General features: G+C 46.5%; 1 protein-coding gene and 1 long non-coding RNA gene across 3 annotated transcripts in view; one reads left to right on the top strand and one right to left on the bottom strand.

Moving 5' to 3' along the window:
* Window positions 1-15,851, top strand: part of LOC139036746 (uncharacterized) — a 56,466-nt gene that overhangs the window by 10,622 nt on the left and 29,993 nt on the right. Inside the window, exons 2-3 of one of the 2 annotated variants that reach the window (XR_011489600.1) lie at window positions 1,871-1,949; window positions 2,988-3,412. The exons of the other annotated variant lie outside the window; for it this stretch is intronic. This is a non-coding gene — a long non-coding RNA (uncharacterized lncRNA). Of the gene's footprint in view, window positions 1-1,870; window positions 1,950-2,987; window positions 3,413-15,851 lie in introns of those variants that run through there. 2 annotated transcript variants of the gene reach the window in all.
* Window positions 3,480-15,851, bottom strand: part of HCK (HCK proto-oncogene, Src family tyrosine kinase) — a 41,898-nt gene continuing 29,526 nt past the window's right edge. The window contains exons 9-13 of the mRNA XM_020916171.2: window positions 14,858-15,037; window positions 13,946-14,022; window positions 8,970-9,123; window positions 6,951-7,082; window positions 3,480-3,987 (exon numbers count right to left, since the gene is read on the bottom strand). Of these exons, the coding sequence (XP_020771830.1) occupies window positions 3,785-3,987; window positions 6,951-7,082; window positions 8,970-9,123; window positions 13,946-14,022; window positions 14,858-15,037 (746 nt within the window). The 3' untranslated portion in view covers window positions 3,480-3,784. The remainder of the gene's footprint in view (window positions 3,988-6,950; window positions 7,083-8,969; window positions 9,124-13,945; window positions 14,023-14,857; window positions 15,038-15,851) is intronic.

Below are 15,851 nucleotides of genomic sequence, written 5' to 3'. Positions count from 1 at the left end.
TCAGCTTTCTTTATAGTCCAACTCTCACATCCATACATGACTACTGGAAAACCATAGCCTTGACTAGATGGACCTTTGTTGACAAAGTAATGTCTCTGCTTTTTAATATGCTGTCTAGGTTGGTCATAACTTTCCTTCCAAGGAGTAAGCATCTTTTAGTATCATGGCTGCAATCACCATCTGCAGTGATTTTGGAGCCCCCCAAAATAAAGTCAGCCACTGTTTCCACTGTTTCCCCATCTATTTGCCATGAAGTGATGGGATTGGATGCCATGATCTTAGTTTTCTGAATGTTGAGCTTTAAGCCAAACTTTTCACTCTCCTCTTTCACTTTCATCAAGAGTTTACAGTGATATGTATTCACCATTAAGAGTATCATACAGAATAGTTTCTTTCACTGCCCTAAAATCCACTATGTTCCCCTCCTCATCCCTCCCTTGTTCCCCACCAAACCCCTAACCTCTTTACTGTCTCTATAGTTTTACCATTTCTACAATGTCACATTGTTGGAATACAGTATGTAGTCTTTTTAGATCAACTTCTTTCATTTAGCAGTATGCATTTAAGTTTCTACCATGTCTTGATAGCTCATTTCTTTTTATCACTGAGCAATAGTCCATTATATGGATGGAAGAATGGAACCTATTAAAGGATATTTTGGTGGCTGCCAAGTTTTGGCAATTATAAATAAAGCTGCTACAGACCTCTGTGCAGATTTTTGTTTGGACATAAGTTTGCAACTCATTTGGGTTAAGTACCAAGGGGTGCAGTTGCTGGATTGTATGGTAAGACTATACTTGTTTTGTAAGAAACAGACAAATGTCATCTAAAGTGGCTGTACTATTTTGCATTCCCACCAGCAATGAATCAGAGTTCCCATGCTCCACAGCCTTGCCAGCATTTGGTGGTGTCAGTATTCTGGATTTTAACCATTCTGACAGGAGTGTAGTGGTATTGCATTCAGTTATTTTCATTTGCATTTCTCTAATGACATATGATGTTAAGCATCTTTCATATGCTTATTTTCCATCTGGTTATCTTCTTCTTGAGGTGCCTGTTTAGGTCTTTTTCCCACTTTTTAAATTGGGTTGTTTGTTTCCGTATTGTTGAATTTTTAAAGAATTCTTTCTATATTTTGGCTATCAGTCCCTTTATCAGATACATGTTTTGCAAATATATTCTCCCAGACTGGAGCTTTTTGTTTTCTTTAAATGTTTTAGAGCAGAGTTTTACTTTTAATAAATTCCAATTTATCAGTTTTTTTCTTTCATGGAGAATACTTTTGGTGCTGTGCCTGCCCCTATGTTTTAATCAGTCTTTGCTGTGACCAAAGGGATAAATCAGAGTGTAGGCTAGTGGGGTTCAGAGGGCAGTGTATATGGAAAGAGTAGGTGGGCAGGAATTGATCCCTTGATCTTGTCCATTTAGATTTTGCCTTTTGAGATCATGTCTCAGTCATATATTTCTATAATAAGGCCACATAATAAAACAACCCCAGAACTCAAAGGCTTAGAATAATAAGTGTTTCTTTCTCTCTCACATGTCCATAGGACAGCTGGGTTTCAGTTGATCAAGGCTGTGCTCAGCTGGGTTTAAATTCAAGCTGCAGGTTGGGTCCAGATCTTTTCCACATGTCGCTCATCTTCATTGGACTTTGTTCATTTCAGGTCAAAAGGCTGGAGGGCAAGCCTCGCCACACAAGCACATTTCTAGCCTTTGCTTAATCATATCCACTAATATCCCATTGGCTAAAACAAGTCCATGGCCAAACTCAACATCAGTGGGGCAGGGAGGGATGTAAACTCCTCTTACGGATTATCAAACAGCAATCTAATATGCCACCAATCATGTTTGCAAATTCCTATCACAGGACCCTGGGCACTGCTTTCAGAGACCCAAAGACAAGTTCCCAAACCAGGAAGCAAGAGAGAAATTCAGGTATAAACTACGTAAGTTAAAACACTTTATTTTCCGCTGTTCTTACACAGAGTGCCTAAGGTTAGACTCGGTGCTACTCAGGAGTACAAAATCAAGTCGGTATAGGGTTCCATGGGACTCTGGTGGGTGCAAGAGATACAAGAGAGATACAAGAGATACAAGAATCTTGTATCAGGAGATACAAGAATACAGAAGGGTGTCACTTGCTCCCCATCCCATGGCCCAACTCTTCCTATCACTCCCTCTACAGCAAGGCTAACCACTGGGGACTTTCAACCAAGACAACAGGCAGGAAGTCCCCGCTCTCTCCTTGTCTTCTCTGCCCCCTTCTTACCTCTCCCCCCACCCCTCCCCTCCTCTGAGAGCTTCCCACTCAGCGTAGCAGATACTTCTCAGGAGCCACGTTTCCACTGTAGGACTGTAGGATTCCATCACAACCGTGATGGCTTGCTGGACCATGGGAAATGCAGGGGCTATAGGCAGCCCCCAGCCCTGGGGGAGATCCAGACCAACCAACTTGCATAAAAACATGGCTTGGCTGGAGAGTCATTGTCCCAGATCATGTAAAGTCATTCCTGTCATCCCGGCACATGCAGCTCCTTGGAGACAAAAACCCATCCAGTGTGACAGGTGAATAATAGTCCCCCTCAAAAAAAAAAAAAAAAAAAAAAGATGTCCACTTCCTAATTCCTGGAACTTGTGAAGATGTTATCTGGTGTGGCAAATGGGACTTTACAAATGTGATTAAGAAACTGAAGATGGGAAAATTAGCCTGCATTATCCAGGTGAAAGTGAAAGTCTCTCAGTTGTGTCTGACTCTTAATACAGACCCCATGGACTATATAGTCCATGGAATTCTCCATGCCAGAAAACTGGAGTGGGTAGCCATTCCCTTCTCCAGGGATCGAACCCAGGTCTCCCAAATTGCAGGCGGATTCTTTACCAGCTGAGCCACAAGGGAAGCCCAAGAATACTGATGTGGTTAGCCTATCCCTTCTCCAGCAGATCTTCCCAACCCAGTGATTGAGCCGGGGTCTCCTTCATTGCAGGCGGATTTTTTACCAGCTGAGCTATCAGCGAAGCTTATCCAGGTGAGTCTAGTATAACTACAGGGGTTCTGACAAGTAACACAGGGAGGCCTCAGAGTCAGAGTCAGAGAAGGACATGTGATGATGGAAACAGAATTCGGAGTGATGAGCAGAAGGGAACCAGGAATGTGGGCAGCTTCTAGAAGCTGGAAAAGGCAAGGGAATTATTCTCCCCTAGAGCCTCCAGAAAGCACCCAGCCCTGCCAACCCATCTCAGACTCTGACCTCTGGAACTGTACGTTTGTTTTGTTTCAAGCCACCAAGTTTGTGCTAATTCGTTACAGAAGCCATAGGCAAGTAATACAGCCAGCAAGTATTCGGGGGCAGTTAGAAAACTGGGAGCATTGAACCCCACTTCTCTTCACCAGTCCTTCCCCCTTTGACTTGTCATCCACCAAAAGGCAAATGTTCCAAAACTGGCAAGACAAGAAAAGCTAACCTATTAGTAAAACCTTTAGCAGTCAGATCTTTTATTTAAATATTTATTTAATCATTTTTAAAGTTTTCTATCCAAACTGCAGCAGTAACTAGAATCCAGCTGTCCCAGGCAATAGAAATGTCAACTGGAGGTGTCCTGAGAATTGCAGATTGTGGATCTCCAGAGTCAAAAACAGAGTGTCCAGTCCGACCCACCCACTTGGCAGATGAGGAATTATGGCTGGAGGGGGGTGGGTGTCTGAGAATAGGAAGGGTGAGCGGGCACCAGGAGCCACCACGCAGGCATGGCCTCAGCGCCTGGCCCCGCCTGGCCGCCCCCATCACGGCTGCTGTTGGTACTGGCTCTCAGTGGCCGTGTAGAAGTCATCCAGCACACTCTGGATGTATTCAAAGGTGGGCCGTTCCTCGGGTCGGTTCTTCCAGCAGCGAGTCATGATGTTGTAGAGCTCTTCCGGGCAGTTGTCTGGTCGAGGCATCCGGTACCCACGCTCCAGTGCACGGATCACCTCGGGGTTTGACATCCCTGAGAAGGAGCCACGGAATTAAAAGGGGAGGGATTGGGGTCAGCCTGGCAGATAGTCATTGCCTCCCCAACAACCTTCCCTCCCCACCTCCTCATGGGAGCCGAGCTCCTCCCACGATGCAAGCCAGGCATCCCTTCCCCCACTTCCCCTGCAGTGAGGGCAGGGGCAGGGTGCCCAGTTTTGGCCCCACCCTTCCTCCTTCCTTTGGACACTGTGACACAGCGTGGTCTGTGGAGCTGCAGCAGCCATCTGACCACATGGGGAAGACAATCACAGAGGAAGCAACCCAGAGACCTGAGAGTCACTGAGCAGCTGAACTGACCTGTCTCCAGTGCCAGACTCCTTGGTCTGGGTTGTAACAATTTACCTTTTGTTTCCACCACTCAGTCTGTTAATTTGTTACTTGCTGCCTACAGGGTTCCATACCCTCTCCCCCCCCCTGGTTTTTATTGGTGAAGCCTCAAGATAAAACAAGTCGGGTAGCCGACTCAGTATCACCCTATGAGTGGGAACATTTCTTTGCTCAATTAAAGTTTATGTTAGTTATCCTCAAGAACAACCATTTAAACATCTATGATCCCCAATTTTATATTACAAGTCTTTCTTAAAAAAATTACTTGGCCATACTGTATGGCATGTGGGACCTTAGTTCTCTAGCCAGGGATTGAATCCTTGTCCCCTGTATTGGAAGTGGTAGTCTTAATCACCAGACCACCAGGGAAGTCCTATATTACTAGTCTTGAACTCCAAACGTATTCATATATGCAAGTGCTTCCTTGAACATCTTGGATAAGCCACCTCAAATTTGACAGGGATAAAACAGAACTCTTGAATTTTTATTCCTAGACCATCAGGCATCCATTTGCTCAATCAAAATCAAGAGACTTATCCTTCATTCTTCTCTCTCCCCCACCTTCCACATCAGCAAGTCACAGCCTTTCTTCTTTTAAAACACAGCGCCAGCTCACCAACTTATCAGTTACCACCATCACCACTATCTGTGCCACAGCTGCAGTGCCCACCATCTCCCCAGCCCTGATCCATTCTCCACACTAAACCAAAGCATCACTTGCACGTGGAAATCAGACGATGCCACTTCCCTGCCTATAATGCTCCAGTAGCTTCCTTACACATAGACTAACACCCATAGTCTTCACCATGACCATGGATCCTGCCTGACTGGGCCCCTGCCAACCCCCGCTTCACGTACCATCTGCTCTCATTTCTTGTCTCCATCTACCTTGCTTGTTTGATATTCTTCAGATACAACTCAGGCCCTAAGAGCTGGCAGTGCCTTCTATCTGGAATCCTTTCCCCAATCTTCACTCCGCTAACTTTCAGCTCAGTTATGACCTGCTCTGACAGTGCTCCGTGTCACAGGAGCCCTAGGTCACTCTGTCTCCTATGGCCCTGCTTCATTTTCCATTCCAAGTGATCTCCACTGAGAAGTGCATCTATTTAGTGTGTGTGCCTTCAGGCTGTAATGTGAGCTCCTGCCAAACAAGGGCTTTGTCTCCTACCGTACACTACAGCACACAGTAGGAATTTGATACATACTGGTGAGTGACCCGAGTGTCTGCACCTTTTATTTCTAATTTTCAGAACCACTTCTGCAAGGTGGGTGATTTCATATTTTTTACAGATGAAGAACTGGGGTAGAAGTCAAGTGAATTTCTCAAAGTGTTGATGGGAACAGGATTAAAGTTCAGGACTATTTACTTATAAAGTCAGAATTCTCTTTATATCCATCTTGCCTCCTGCCCCAGGGTTCTGGCTACAGATACCCTAGGAAACATCCCAACTGAAAAGGAACAGAGAAAAAGTTTATTTACTGAGTCCCAGGCACTCTACATGTCAGATATATCTTTGTATACCCCACAGTCTACTCACTGTGAAGTACTGCCCACAGGCATGGGGATAAATTCATCCATTTGACAAATAGTTACTAGGCACCCACTACATGCCAAGCACAAAGGTAGGCAGTCCAGATGTACCAGTAAGGAATACAGACATGATTTCTGGCCTCACAGAGCCCAGAGTTTGATGGAGAAAATATCAAACAAATATAGTTATCAACAGTGATGAATGCTGTGAATGAAACAGCATAAGGTATTGCAAACAAGAAGCACAGGGAAGTGTATAGTACTTTAGATGACTGGGTGGTGAGGTATAGCATGACATGAAGGGAGAGGGAAGAAGTAGGCAGGGGCTGGATCATGCCGGACCTGCAGGCCACAGTTGGGAGTTTGGGATTTTTGTCCCAATTATGCTGGGAGGCCTTTAAAAAGTTAGAGGTGGAGAAGGGAAAAGTTCTGATCCACAATTTTAGAAAAATCCCTCTGGCCTCAGGGAGAAAATGGCCTGTAGGAGAGAGGGCAGACTGCTTAGGAGGCCACTGTACCAGTGAGATGACGGAGGACGTTGGTCTGGTGTGGGTGGAGGCTGTGGAGTTAGAAGTGGACAGACTTGGGATGCTTTGGAGTCCAATGGCTAGAACCCTGTGACTCTTTGAACATGGAAAGGGATGAGAGAAGAGGAAGGGCCAAGCAGGCTTCCAGATTCCAGGCTTAAGAAATTGGATAGATAATGGTGTTATTAACTGAGAAGCTGGGGGTGAAGGTCAAGAACTCAATGAGGGTCAACCAACTCAGGCTGGTGGTTGCCAAGGGGAAGGCAGTTGGGGGAACGATGGGGTGGAGCAGACATAAACTTTTATGTAGAGAATGGATAAACAATAAGGTCATACTTTATAGTACAGAGAACTATCTTCAATATCCTATGATAAACTGTAATGGAAAAGAATTTATATTAATATGTGTGTATATATATATATATATATATATATATAACTGAATCACTTTGCTAACAAACAAACAAAAACTTAGTCTGAACAGACACAATGACAAGAGAAGGGAGCCAGGCTGCCCTGGAAGCAGCCCCAAGGTGACGCCCTCTCTCTTACCTGGGTAAGGGATCCGGCCATAGGTGACGATCTCCATCAGCAGGACACCAAAGGACCAGACGTCTGACTTGATGGTGAAGGAGCCAAAGTTGATGGCTTCAGGAGCTGTCCACTTGATGGGGAACTTGGCCCCTGTGGTTTGAACAGAGCAAAGTCAAGGAGAGTCTGGGGAGCAGTCAGAGCTGGGTCTCAGCTAGGGGGAGGTAACAGGACATCAGTACAGCTGCCAACATCTGTCCCCTGCAGGACTGTGACTTTCCTCAATCTGGCCCCCGTGGAAGCAAGGAGCATCCATTCTGAGGACCAGTGGCTAAAGTAGGGAGGAGTGGGCCAAGGTACTTGGGGTGTGGCAGGGGACTCTCCCTCTTGGGGCCACCTCACTGATTCAGCTGATGTACTGGTGAACTACAACTCCTGAAGAGTGGAGTCCTAGAGGTCACAGGATCTTTGGGGATGGCAGAACTTCAAGGGACTTTGAGTTCAGGTCATATCTGCTACCTCGACCCCCTTAACCTCTGTGGGGGAAGGGAAGATTTTGGTTTCCCCCAGTCACTGGGTGTCTCTCCCTCTAGTCCTCCTCTCCTTCTATCTAGTCTGGGATAGGTTGAGTTAACTTTTAGTGAGTAATTTCTATTGTAATTCCACTGTAGTTGGGAATGCAGTGTAAAGGATACATGTTCTTTGGAATTTGTTGAGACCTGTTTTATCATCTAGTACATAGTCAAGTTTTGAAAATTCTCTGTTTCCTTCCTCCCTTGGGCCTGAGAGAGTTTTCTTTATTCGTGCTTATCCTCTCCTAGTTTAGAAATTATACATTCTATTCTCATTCTTTTAGTGGTTGCACTTTTACTGTGTCATACAAACATGAAATAAAATATACAAATCTTTCCTATACAACTAGATGCCTTTTATATATGTATCCCCCCTTGTAATCACCATTTGGATTAAGATATAGAAAATCTCAGCATCTCAGAAGGCTCCCTCCTGCCTCATCTCAGTCAACACCCCTGCAATTCAGGTTAAGTATTATTCTGACCTTTAGCACAATAAATGAGTTTTGCCTGTTTTTTTAAAAAGTTTTATTGAGATGCATGCACAGACCATATAATTCAGCCACTTAAAGCTTTCAGTTCAATGGTTTTCTTAATACAGTCATAAAGTTGTGAATTTTAAAATATTTTCACCCTACCCTTCCCCAGACCATAACAGTCACTACCCATTTCTTTCTAGCTCCCTATTCCAGCCTCGGCTAGAGTTAATCTACTTTCTGTCTCTATAGATTTGCTTGTTCTGGGGATTTCATATAAATAGAATCATACAATACATGGTCTTTGTGTCTGACTTCTTTCACTGAACATGATGTTTTCAAAGTTTGTCCATGTTTAGGGTATATTAGTACTTCATCCCTTTTTGTGGTCAAATAATATTCCACCACATGTCTAGATCTCATTTGTGTATTTGTTTATCAGTTGAGGGACTTTTGGATTGCTTCCACTTTTTGGCTGTTAAGAATAATGCTGCTGTCAACCTTCGCATACATGTTTGCCTGTTTCTGAATTTTATATAAGTGGAACTATCCAGCATCTACTTTTTTGGTCTGAGTTCCCTTATTCTGATATTATGCCTGTGAGAGTTATCCATTTTCTTTTGCGTCTGCATGTGTCATTGGTTTATAACTTCTCATTGCTACATAATAATCTGTGAATAAACCACAATTTAAATATCATTCTACTCTTTATGGACATTTAGATTCTTCTTTGTTTTTGTCTATCACACCTAAAGTTGCTCTTGCCCCTACCCTTAATTTTAACATGACTTGACTGACCCCATCTACGATTGACCCCGCTTACTAGGGAAGACTGGAGGCCAAAACTCAAGATGGAGCCCCTCCAGCTTAATACCACACAGCTGATACTGGGACAGACCTTTGCATTTTTATTAATACCACTTTCACAGGTCCTAACAGCACACACGACCCACCCCAGCGGGCCCCACGGCGCCCTCGACACCATCCCCTACCTTCCCGTGCTGTGTACTCATTGTCCTCGATGACCCGCGCTAAGCCGAAGTCGGCGATCTTGCACACCAGGGACGCAGACACCAAGATGTTGGCAGCTCGAAGGTCTCGGTGGATGTAGTTCCTCCGCTCGATGAAGGCCATGCCTTCTGCGATCTCCACCCAAAACAGAGACACCCTTACCCTCAGATTTGGCCCAGCCCAAGGTGGGTCTTGCCCAAGGTGGGTCTCACCCAAAAGCAGAAGAGGGCTGTCCAAGTGTGAGAAAACTGGAAAACACGTGCGCTGGCCTTCCCCCTTGTTTTGTGGGAGGGTCCCGGTCTCAGATTGGCATTTCTCTGTCTACCTAATCAGGTCGGGGGATCCTCATAGCCTGGGCCAGTCTGGAGCTTCTCTAGGGTTCCAAGACTTCCAGAAAACACTTTAAGGAAAAAGCATTATTTCTCCCAGGACCTACACACACACACACACACACACACACACACCAGGATACTTTGAAGGGCTTTCATCCCCAACCCCCTTACTGGGAACAACCTAGGCTCACATCACATTTTGTTGTATCTCTTATGCCTGCTTCACTTCCCAAGCCTGGGTAGGGAAAATTCCTTTATTCATTCAACAAACATCTACTGAGTGTCTTGTGGGCACTAGACATGTTACTTGGACAGGTGGGGAGCCAGGCAAAGCCCCCACATGTGGTGATAAGTGCCATAAAGAAGGGGGAAAGCAGGCACTAGGACATGAAGTGTAGAGGGCTGTTTTGGATTGGATAGTCAGGAGGTGAAACTTCAGCAAATGCTCTGTCAAATAAGAGCATTCTTGGCAGAAAACATCATGTGCAAAGGCCCGGAGGTAGGAAGGAGCTTAGGTATTCATGGAACAGGTGGTTGAGCAGAAGTTGCCCAGGGGAAAGTGGGGAGAAGAGCGGAGGTTGTGGGGGAGGCTGCTGATGGGGAAGAACCTTGTAGGTTAGGAGAGGCGGTTGGGTTGTATTCTGAGCATGAAGGGAAGTGAGAAGTCTTGGAGCAGGACGGTGACATGGTCTGATGTATATTTTAATGTCACCAGGGCTTCTGAGTGCATAATGGACTGCATGGAGGGTTCTTACTCACAATGGGACCTGGGAAGCCCGATGGAAAGATGTGGGATTTTCTGTAAAGACTTTTTCCTCTTACAAGAGTTTGTGCATTACCCCTCATAAAGAGGTTTATGATTAACCCTCAGAAACTCAGAAAATAGCATTTATAGTTCATAAACTGGTCTTTGACGTCCTTGAGCCAGGTGTTACCACCGTCTCTGGTGTACAGAGGAGGGACACCTTTGTCAGATCACACCCCCAGAATTTGAATTTCCACCCACAGGGCCTCCATGCTGCCTTTAATCACCCAGAACTCCAACGCTTTGGAGGACTGCAGCTGGCTGCAATCTGGTGAGATTATTTGGGGAGGTAGGGTGTCTGGCCAGACTAAACCAAGGTCTGTTCAAGGTCTGAGGCAAGTGGATGGTACGCTTGTGGAAAGTGGCCAGCAGGGGGCACCCATGGCCATTGGAACCGAGGTCTGAGTCTCCAGCCTTTTCTAACGAAACCAGGAGACTTTTCTGATTTTGCTTGTCATCGCCCGCCAGGAGTGGGTGAGGCAGTCTTGGCCTCATGGGTGTGGAAAATTTATAAGGAGTTCAGACGAACAGTTAACAGCCATAACATTAACTGTGGACGTTGTAGCTTATTCATTAATCATAATATGATATTTAATACTTAAATGGCATTTGCTCTCTGCTTTGGGGTAGGGACTATTGCTTTCAGCACTATTATTTCACAAGTAAGAAAACTGAATCCCAGAGAAGTAACTACTTGGTCCAAGTGGAGACCGGGACTGGAAATCTGACAGCCCTGCTTAGGGCCTGTGTCCATTACCCTACCTGAATTTTTGGCACAGAGCAGGCACTAACGCTGGAAGTTAGCATTTTTCAGTACTCAGGGGCAGATATCATGTTATGGATATGCACAGGAGCACATAAGCTCAAGGGGGCAAGTGGGACTAACCCCACTTAGAAGACAGCAGATGAGAATGCCTAGGTGACTCCCGGGTTGGGCCAGCTCAACTTGAGCCCCACATCTCTGTGGTCTCCAAGTAAACTACTTTACCCCTCTGTGCCTCACTTTTCTTCTCTGTAGAATGAGACAATAGAATCTTCTTCTGAGGGTTCGTGTGAGGATTCATACTCTAAACCTACATCAAGTGTTTAGAACAGAGTCTGGCATATAAGTATTCAACAGTCCCTGTTGAGGAAAGCAGCCCTCAGAAAGGTTAAGCTATTTGCTCAAAACTACACAGGCAGCCCTGGGCTCAACAGTAAAACTCTATATGATTCCTAAGTCCGTGTGTATACATGTTGCTTCTCAAGGGCTTGTCAACTGAATGAATAGTGGATATAGGTTGGCTGGGTTCAGGGTTGGTCTATAAATTGGGAGTTGATGAGGTGGTGAGATTTCATGACCACCAGATGGTCTGCCGTGATGTCAGTCATTGGCACATGGGTTTGCTTCTGAGAGAGTACCAGGGAATCACAGAATCAGCTGGAAGGGTCTGTAGGGGTATTCCAGCTCAGGGCTCTTCACACTGAATCTAACTGAGGGACAAAAGAAAGGTCACCCCTTCAATCACAGCAGCTCTGTTTTAATCTATTTTAAAGTGATCAGCTGCTCCGTAAGATTCATTTGACCAACACAGTGATAGCTAAAAAAAAAAAAAAAAGTCTTTCAAACTTGAAAAGCACAAAGATGGTCCAGTTCCTTCATTTGACAAATGGAGGGACCAAGAGACCCAGAGTGGATTTAAGGTTACACAGCCAGGTGGTGACGAGGCAGTCTCTGCTGGGCCCACCCACCTCTCTAGGACCGGAGGTGAAGACCAGACCCCAGGCTGGCTCCTTTCTGTCCCTGGGCTCTGAGTCCACCTCTGCTCCTAGATGCACAAGGGCCTGGCACCTCTTTCCCTCCTGTGGTTTGTCTTCCTCGTTTGTACCATAGGGAGAATTGTTCTTGCCCTGGTCCGTGACCCTCCTCCCAGCAAGGTTTCTGCCAGTGTGACGGCTACAATTTAGCAACAGGCCAGACTCCTGCTTCCCCAGGAGGTAGGGCTTATTGAAGAGAAAATGCCTCTTCTGGATTTCCATATGCCTCTGGTACTGGAAGACTCTAACAGGCAAAGCCTTTTATCATGCCCTTCCCAGGATTTGCATAGTCAAATGAGCTCTGCCTTAGGGTCTCCTGAAGGCCCCGCCCTGGGCCCAGGTGCCCCCTCCCTTAATACCTTCCAGGCTGCAAGCCACGCCCTCTTCATTTTTGCCAGGCTCAGGCGCTAACAGACCAGGTTAAGCTCTGGTTTTGCCCTTTGGACTTTGGCATAGACTGCTTCTTCTGCCTAGAATACCCTTATCTCTTCTCTTCACCTGCCCAACTTCTATTCAGGCCTCAGCCTAGTGATCGCTTCCTCTAGGAAGCCTTCTCTGATTGCTCCTGGACTGGGAGAAGTGCTCCAGTCGTGGGTTTCCACCGGTACCCATTTCCTCCCCTGTTTTCCCACAGACAGGAGAGAATGGTTGACAGAGGACGGAAGTGAAAAGCACTCAGGCTGGGGGTGAGAAGAGCTCTATAAAGTGAAAAGAAGATGAGAAAGAAAATGGAGGTTTAAGAAGTGTTTCTGTGATTTCTGGCATTAATAATTTTGCTGGATACTGCATTCTTTTGACACTGAGCCAGGACTACTTGGGTCGTGGCTTTCTAAGAGATTCAGTTGTTTAATAAGTGTAAACCCTAGGGGGGTAGCAGTACTTTCCATTTTGTTCACTGCCATATCCCCCCAAAGTAACACAGTCACGTAGGCAAGCTACTTCACCTCCCTGGGCCTCAGTTGCCTCATCCCCACTTCACTTCCTCTCTAAGCCTTAACTTCCTGTTCTGTAAAACGGGGTGACAATTACCTGCCTGTGGCCAGACTGTCACATCAGTGGTTCCCTGTGAACCACGCCTCCTGGGACTCACGCCTTTTTGCAGTCCCTCCTACACTGACTCTGGGCTAGGTCATGTGACTTGCTTTGACCAACAGGACATTAGCCTGCACAATGTGAATAGGCGCTCGCTCATGATGGCTTAGTCCCTTGGAAGACTCTCTCTTGGAATCTTTCTGCCATGATGTAATTGAGTTCAGGTTAGGCTATTGAATGAGTGATGTGGAGTCACTGGAGACAGACCTAGAGGATGAGCCACTATCCCAGATATTCTAGCCCCAGGGAAGCTCTCAGCAGGATGCATCCTCAAGAGGGGGCTGGGTTTCACAGCGTGCAGCAGAAAAACCACCCAACCAATCCCAGTCAACCCCACATTGTTGTTTCAAGCTACTAAACTTTGGAGCAGTTGGTTACAAAGGAATAGACAACAAAAATCTCACCCTAGAAGGCTGATGTGAAGACCATATGAGATAGGACTTGTGTGCATGCTTAGTCACTCAGTGGTGTCTTGCAGCCCCAGGGACTGCAGCCCCCCAGGCTCTTCTGACCATGGGGATTCTCCAGGCAAGAATACTGGAGTGGGTTGCCATGCCCTCCTCCAGGATATCTTCCCAACTCAGGGATCGAACCCAGGTCTACCCACTTTGCTGGTGGATTCTTTACCTCCTGAGCCACCAAGGAAGCCCAAGAATCCTGGAGTGGGTAGCCTATCCCTTCTCCAGGGTATCTTCCTGACCCAGGAATCAAACTGGGGTCTCCTGCATTGCAGGTGGATTCTTTACCAGCTGAGCTACCAGGAAAGCCCCGAGTTGGGTCATAGAAGGCACAGTTAAAAAGAATACTTTTATCCTGAGCACTCAATACGTGTTAGCTATTATTTTTGTTATTATGATAGCATGTAATCAATAAACATGTGTTGAATAAATAATTGACTTCCCCTTCCCCTACTTTCCCATTAGACTCTCACCTGGGCTGAGAAGTCGATGAGTTTGGGCAGTGGCTGCCTGCTACCTTCTTCACTTTTCAGGAAGTCCAGCAGGCTGCCTGTGTGGGGGTAGGGGGAACAACATTTACTACTCTCATGACTTTAACAAGTGGTTAACATGGTTCATAGTAATGGATTTAAATAAAAGTATCTATTTACTGTTCCTAGCATATAAGAAAGCGAATCTGAGCATTTTGAGAATGACTTTGTGCTTGCCAGACTGGTTGTTTGATTGAGACAGCTTTCTGAGCCTGGGGGACTGGGGCCATGGTTTTATAAGGCTGGCATAATTGTGTTTAGAAAATGATAAAAGCTTTGAGATGTCAAATCCTTCTAAATGGATGTCATCTGAGACGTCTCTGTATGTTGAGAAATGGGCAGGAATTGAACATTATTGAGAAATGATGGCCTAAAAAAATATCCCTGAGACATCCTGGACTGTGTGCAGGAGCAGCCTGGAAAGGATGCTTAGCCAGTGCATAAGGAATGCTTTGCTGAGTCTCCTGGAGCATTGGTCCACCCAGGGAAGATGGCTGGTGGTCGGGGGGGGGGGGGGTATCTGGGGGTGGTCCAGGGAGTCTCCCCAGCCTCAAGGGCTCATGGTGAACCCATAGAAGGCTCTTCTCCTATCACCCAGAGGGGTTCTGGCCCCACCCCCTCTCCCAGAGGTCCATGTGCTCCCCTTCTCCTGGCATCCCCCTAACATGATTTCACTCCCCTTAACCAGGAGAGTGGGGCAGTCAGATATGAAGGTGCTCAGTGAATTTATGTCAAAAAAGTTCCTGGCCAGACTGGGGGCATCTTGAAGGCCAAAGAACCATGTCAGAGTCACCTCTGACTCTGCAGGTGACCAGAAGAGGCATAATTGGTACCCCAGCTCCCAGCGCGCAGCACCTTTGGCCATGAATTCCGTGATGATGTAGATGGGCTCCTCTGTGACCACAGCATGCAGCTTCACCAGCTTGTCATGCTGCAGAGTCTTCATCAGGTTGGCTTCTGCCAGGAAGGACTCCACGGACATGCTCCCGGGCTTCATCGTCTTCACGGCCACCTTGGTGTGCTTGTTGTAGGTGGCTGCAGCAGGACAGGAAGCAGAAAAGGCGGTCAGGGCCCACTGCTCTTTCCTCACAGGCCCCAAAGACCTGGCTGCAGACCTGCCTCCTCCAGAGAGCCTTTCCTGCCCACCTCAGCCCTTAGAGAAGGAAGGGGAGACACGTGCCCTCAGATAGATGTGGGTTGGAAGGCCGGTCTACCACTTCCTAGCTGTGTGCACTTGGGCAGGTCACTTAACCTCTCTGAACTATGGTTTCCTCATCTGCAAAGGCTCCTGCAGGGGTTCAGGGATTAAAACATCACTCTGATTATGTCACTCACTCACACACCTACCTTTGTTTTGTCACACATCCACATACACACCGTCTTTGCTTTAAATGTTTATTTAATCTTAACACTGCTCTCAAAATGAATATGTCTCATCATGGTCCACAAGGCCCTGCATAAACTGGCCTTGCTCACTTAGCCTGTCATCCACCAACACCTCTACCCCTTGCCTTTTGTGCACCAACCCACCTGCATATCATTCAGTCCCTCGAGCAGCCATCTCCCCCTCCCACCACAGGGACTTTGCTCATGCTGTTCCCTCACTTCACCCCACCCCGTCCCTGCTTTATCTTGTAATCTTCTTCTTCTTGTAAATTTCAGTGTTGCTCATGTTTCCCTTTTTGCCTTGGCTGCCAGGAAGCTCTAATGCAGAGTTGAGGTCTTCCTATAGTAAGAGCCAGAGAAGGCAATGGCACCCCACTCCAGTACTCTTGCCTGGAAAATCCCATGGACGGAGGAGCCTGGTAGGCTACAGTCCATGGGGTCGCAAAGAGTCAGACACGACTGA

This window comes from Odocoileus virginianus, chromosome 9 (assembly GCF_023699985.2).
Source record: "Odocoileus virginianus isolate 20LAN1187 ecotype Illinois chromosome 9, Ovbor_1.2, whole genome shotgun sequence".
Classification (NCBI taxonomy): domain Eukaryota; kingdom Metazoa; phylum Chordata; class Mammalia; order Artiodactyla; family Cervidae; genus Odocoileus; species Odocoileus virginianus.
This window is presented reverse-complemented; position numbering and strand designations above follow the sequence as displayed.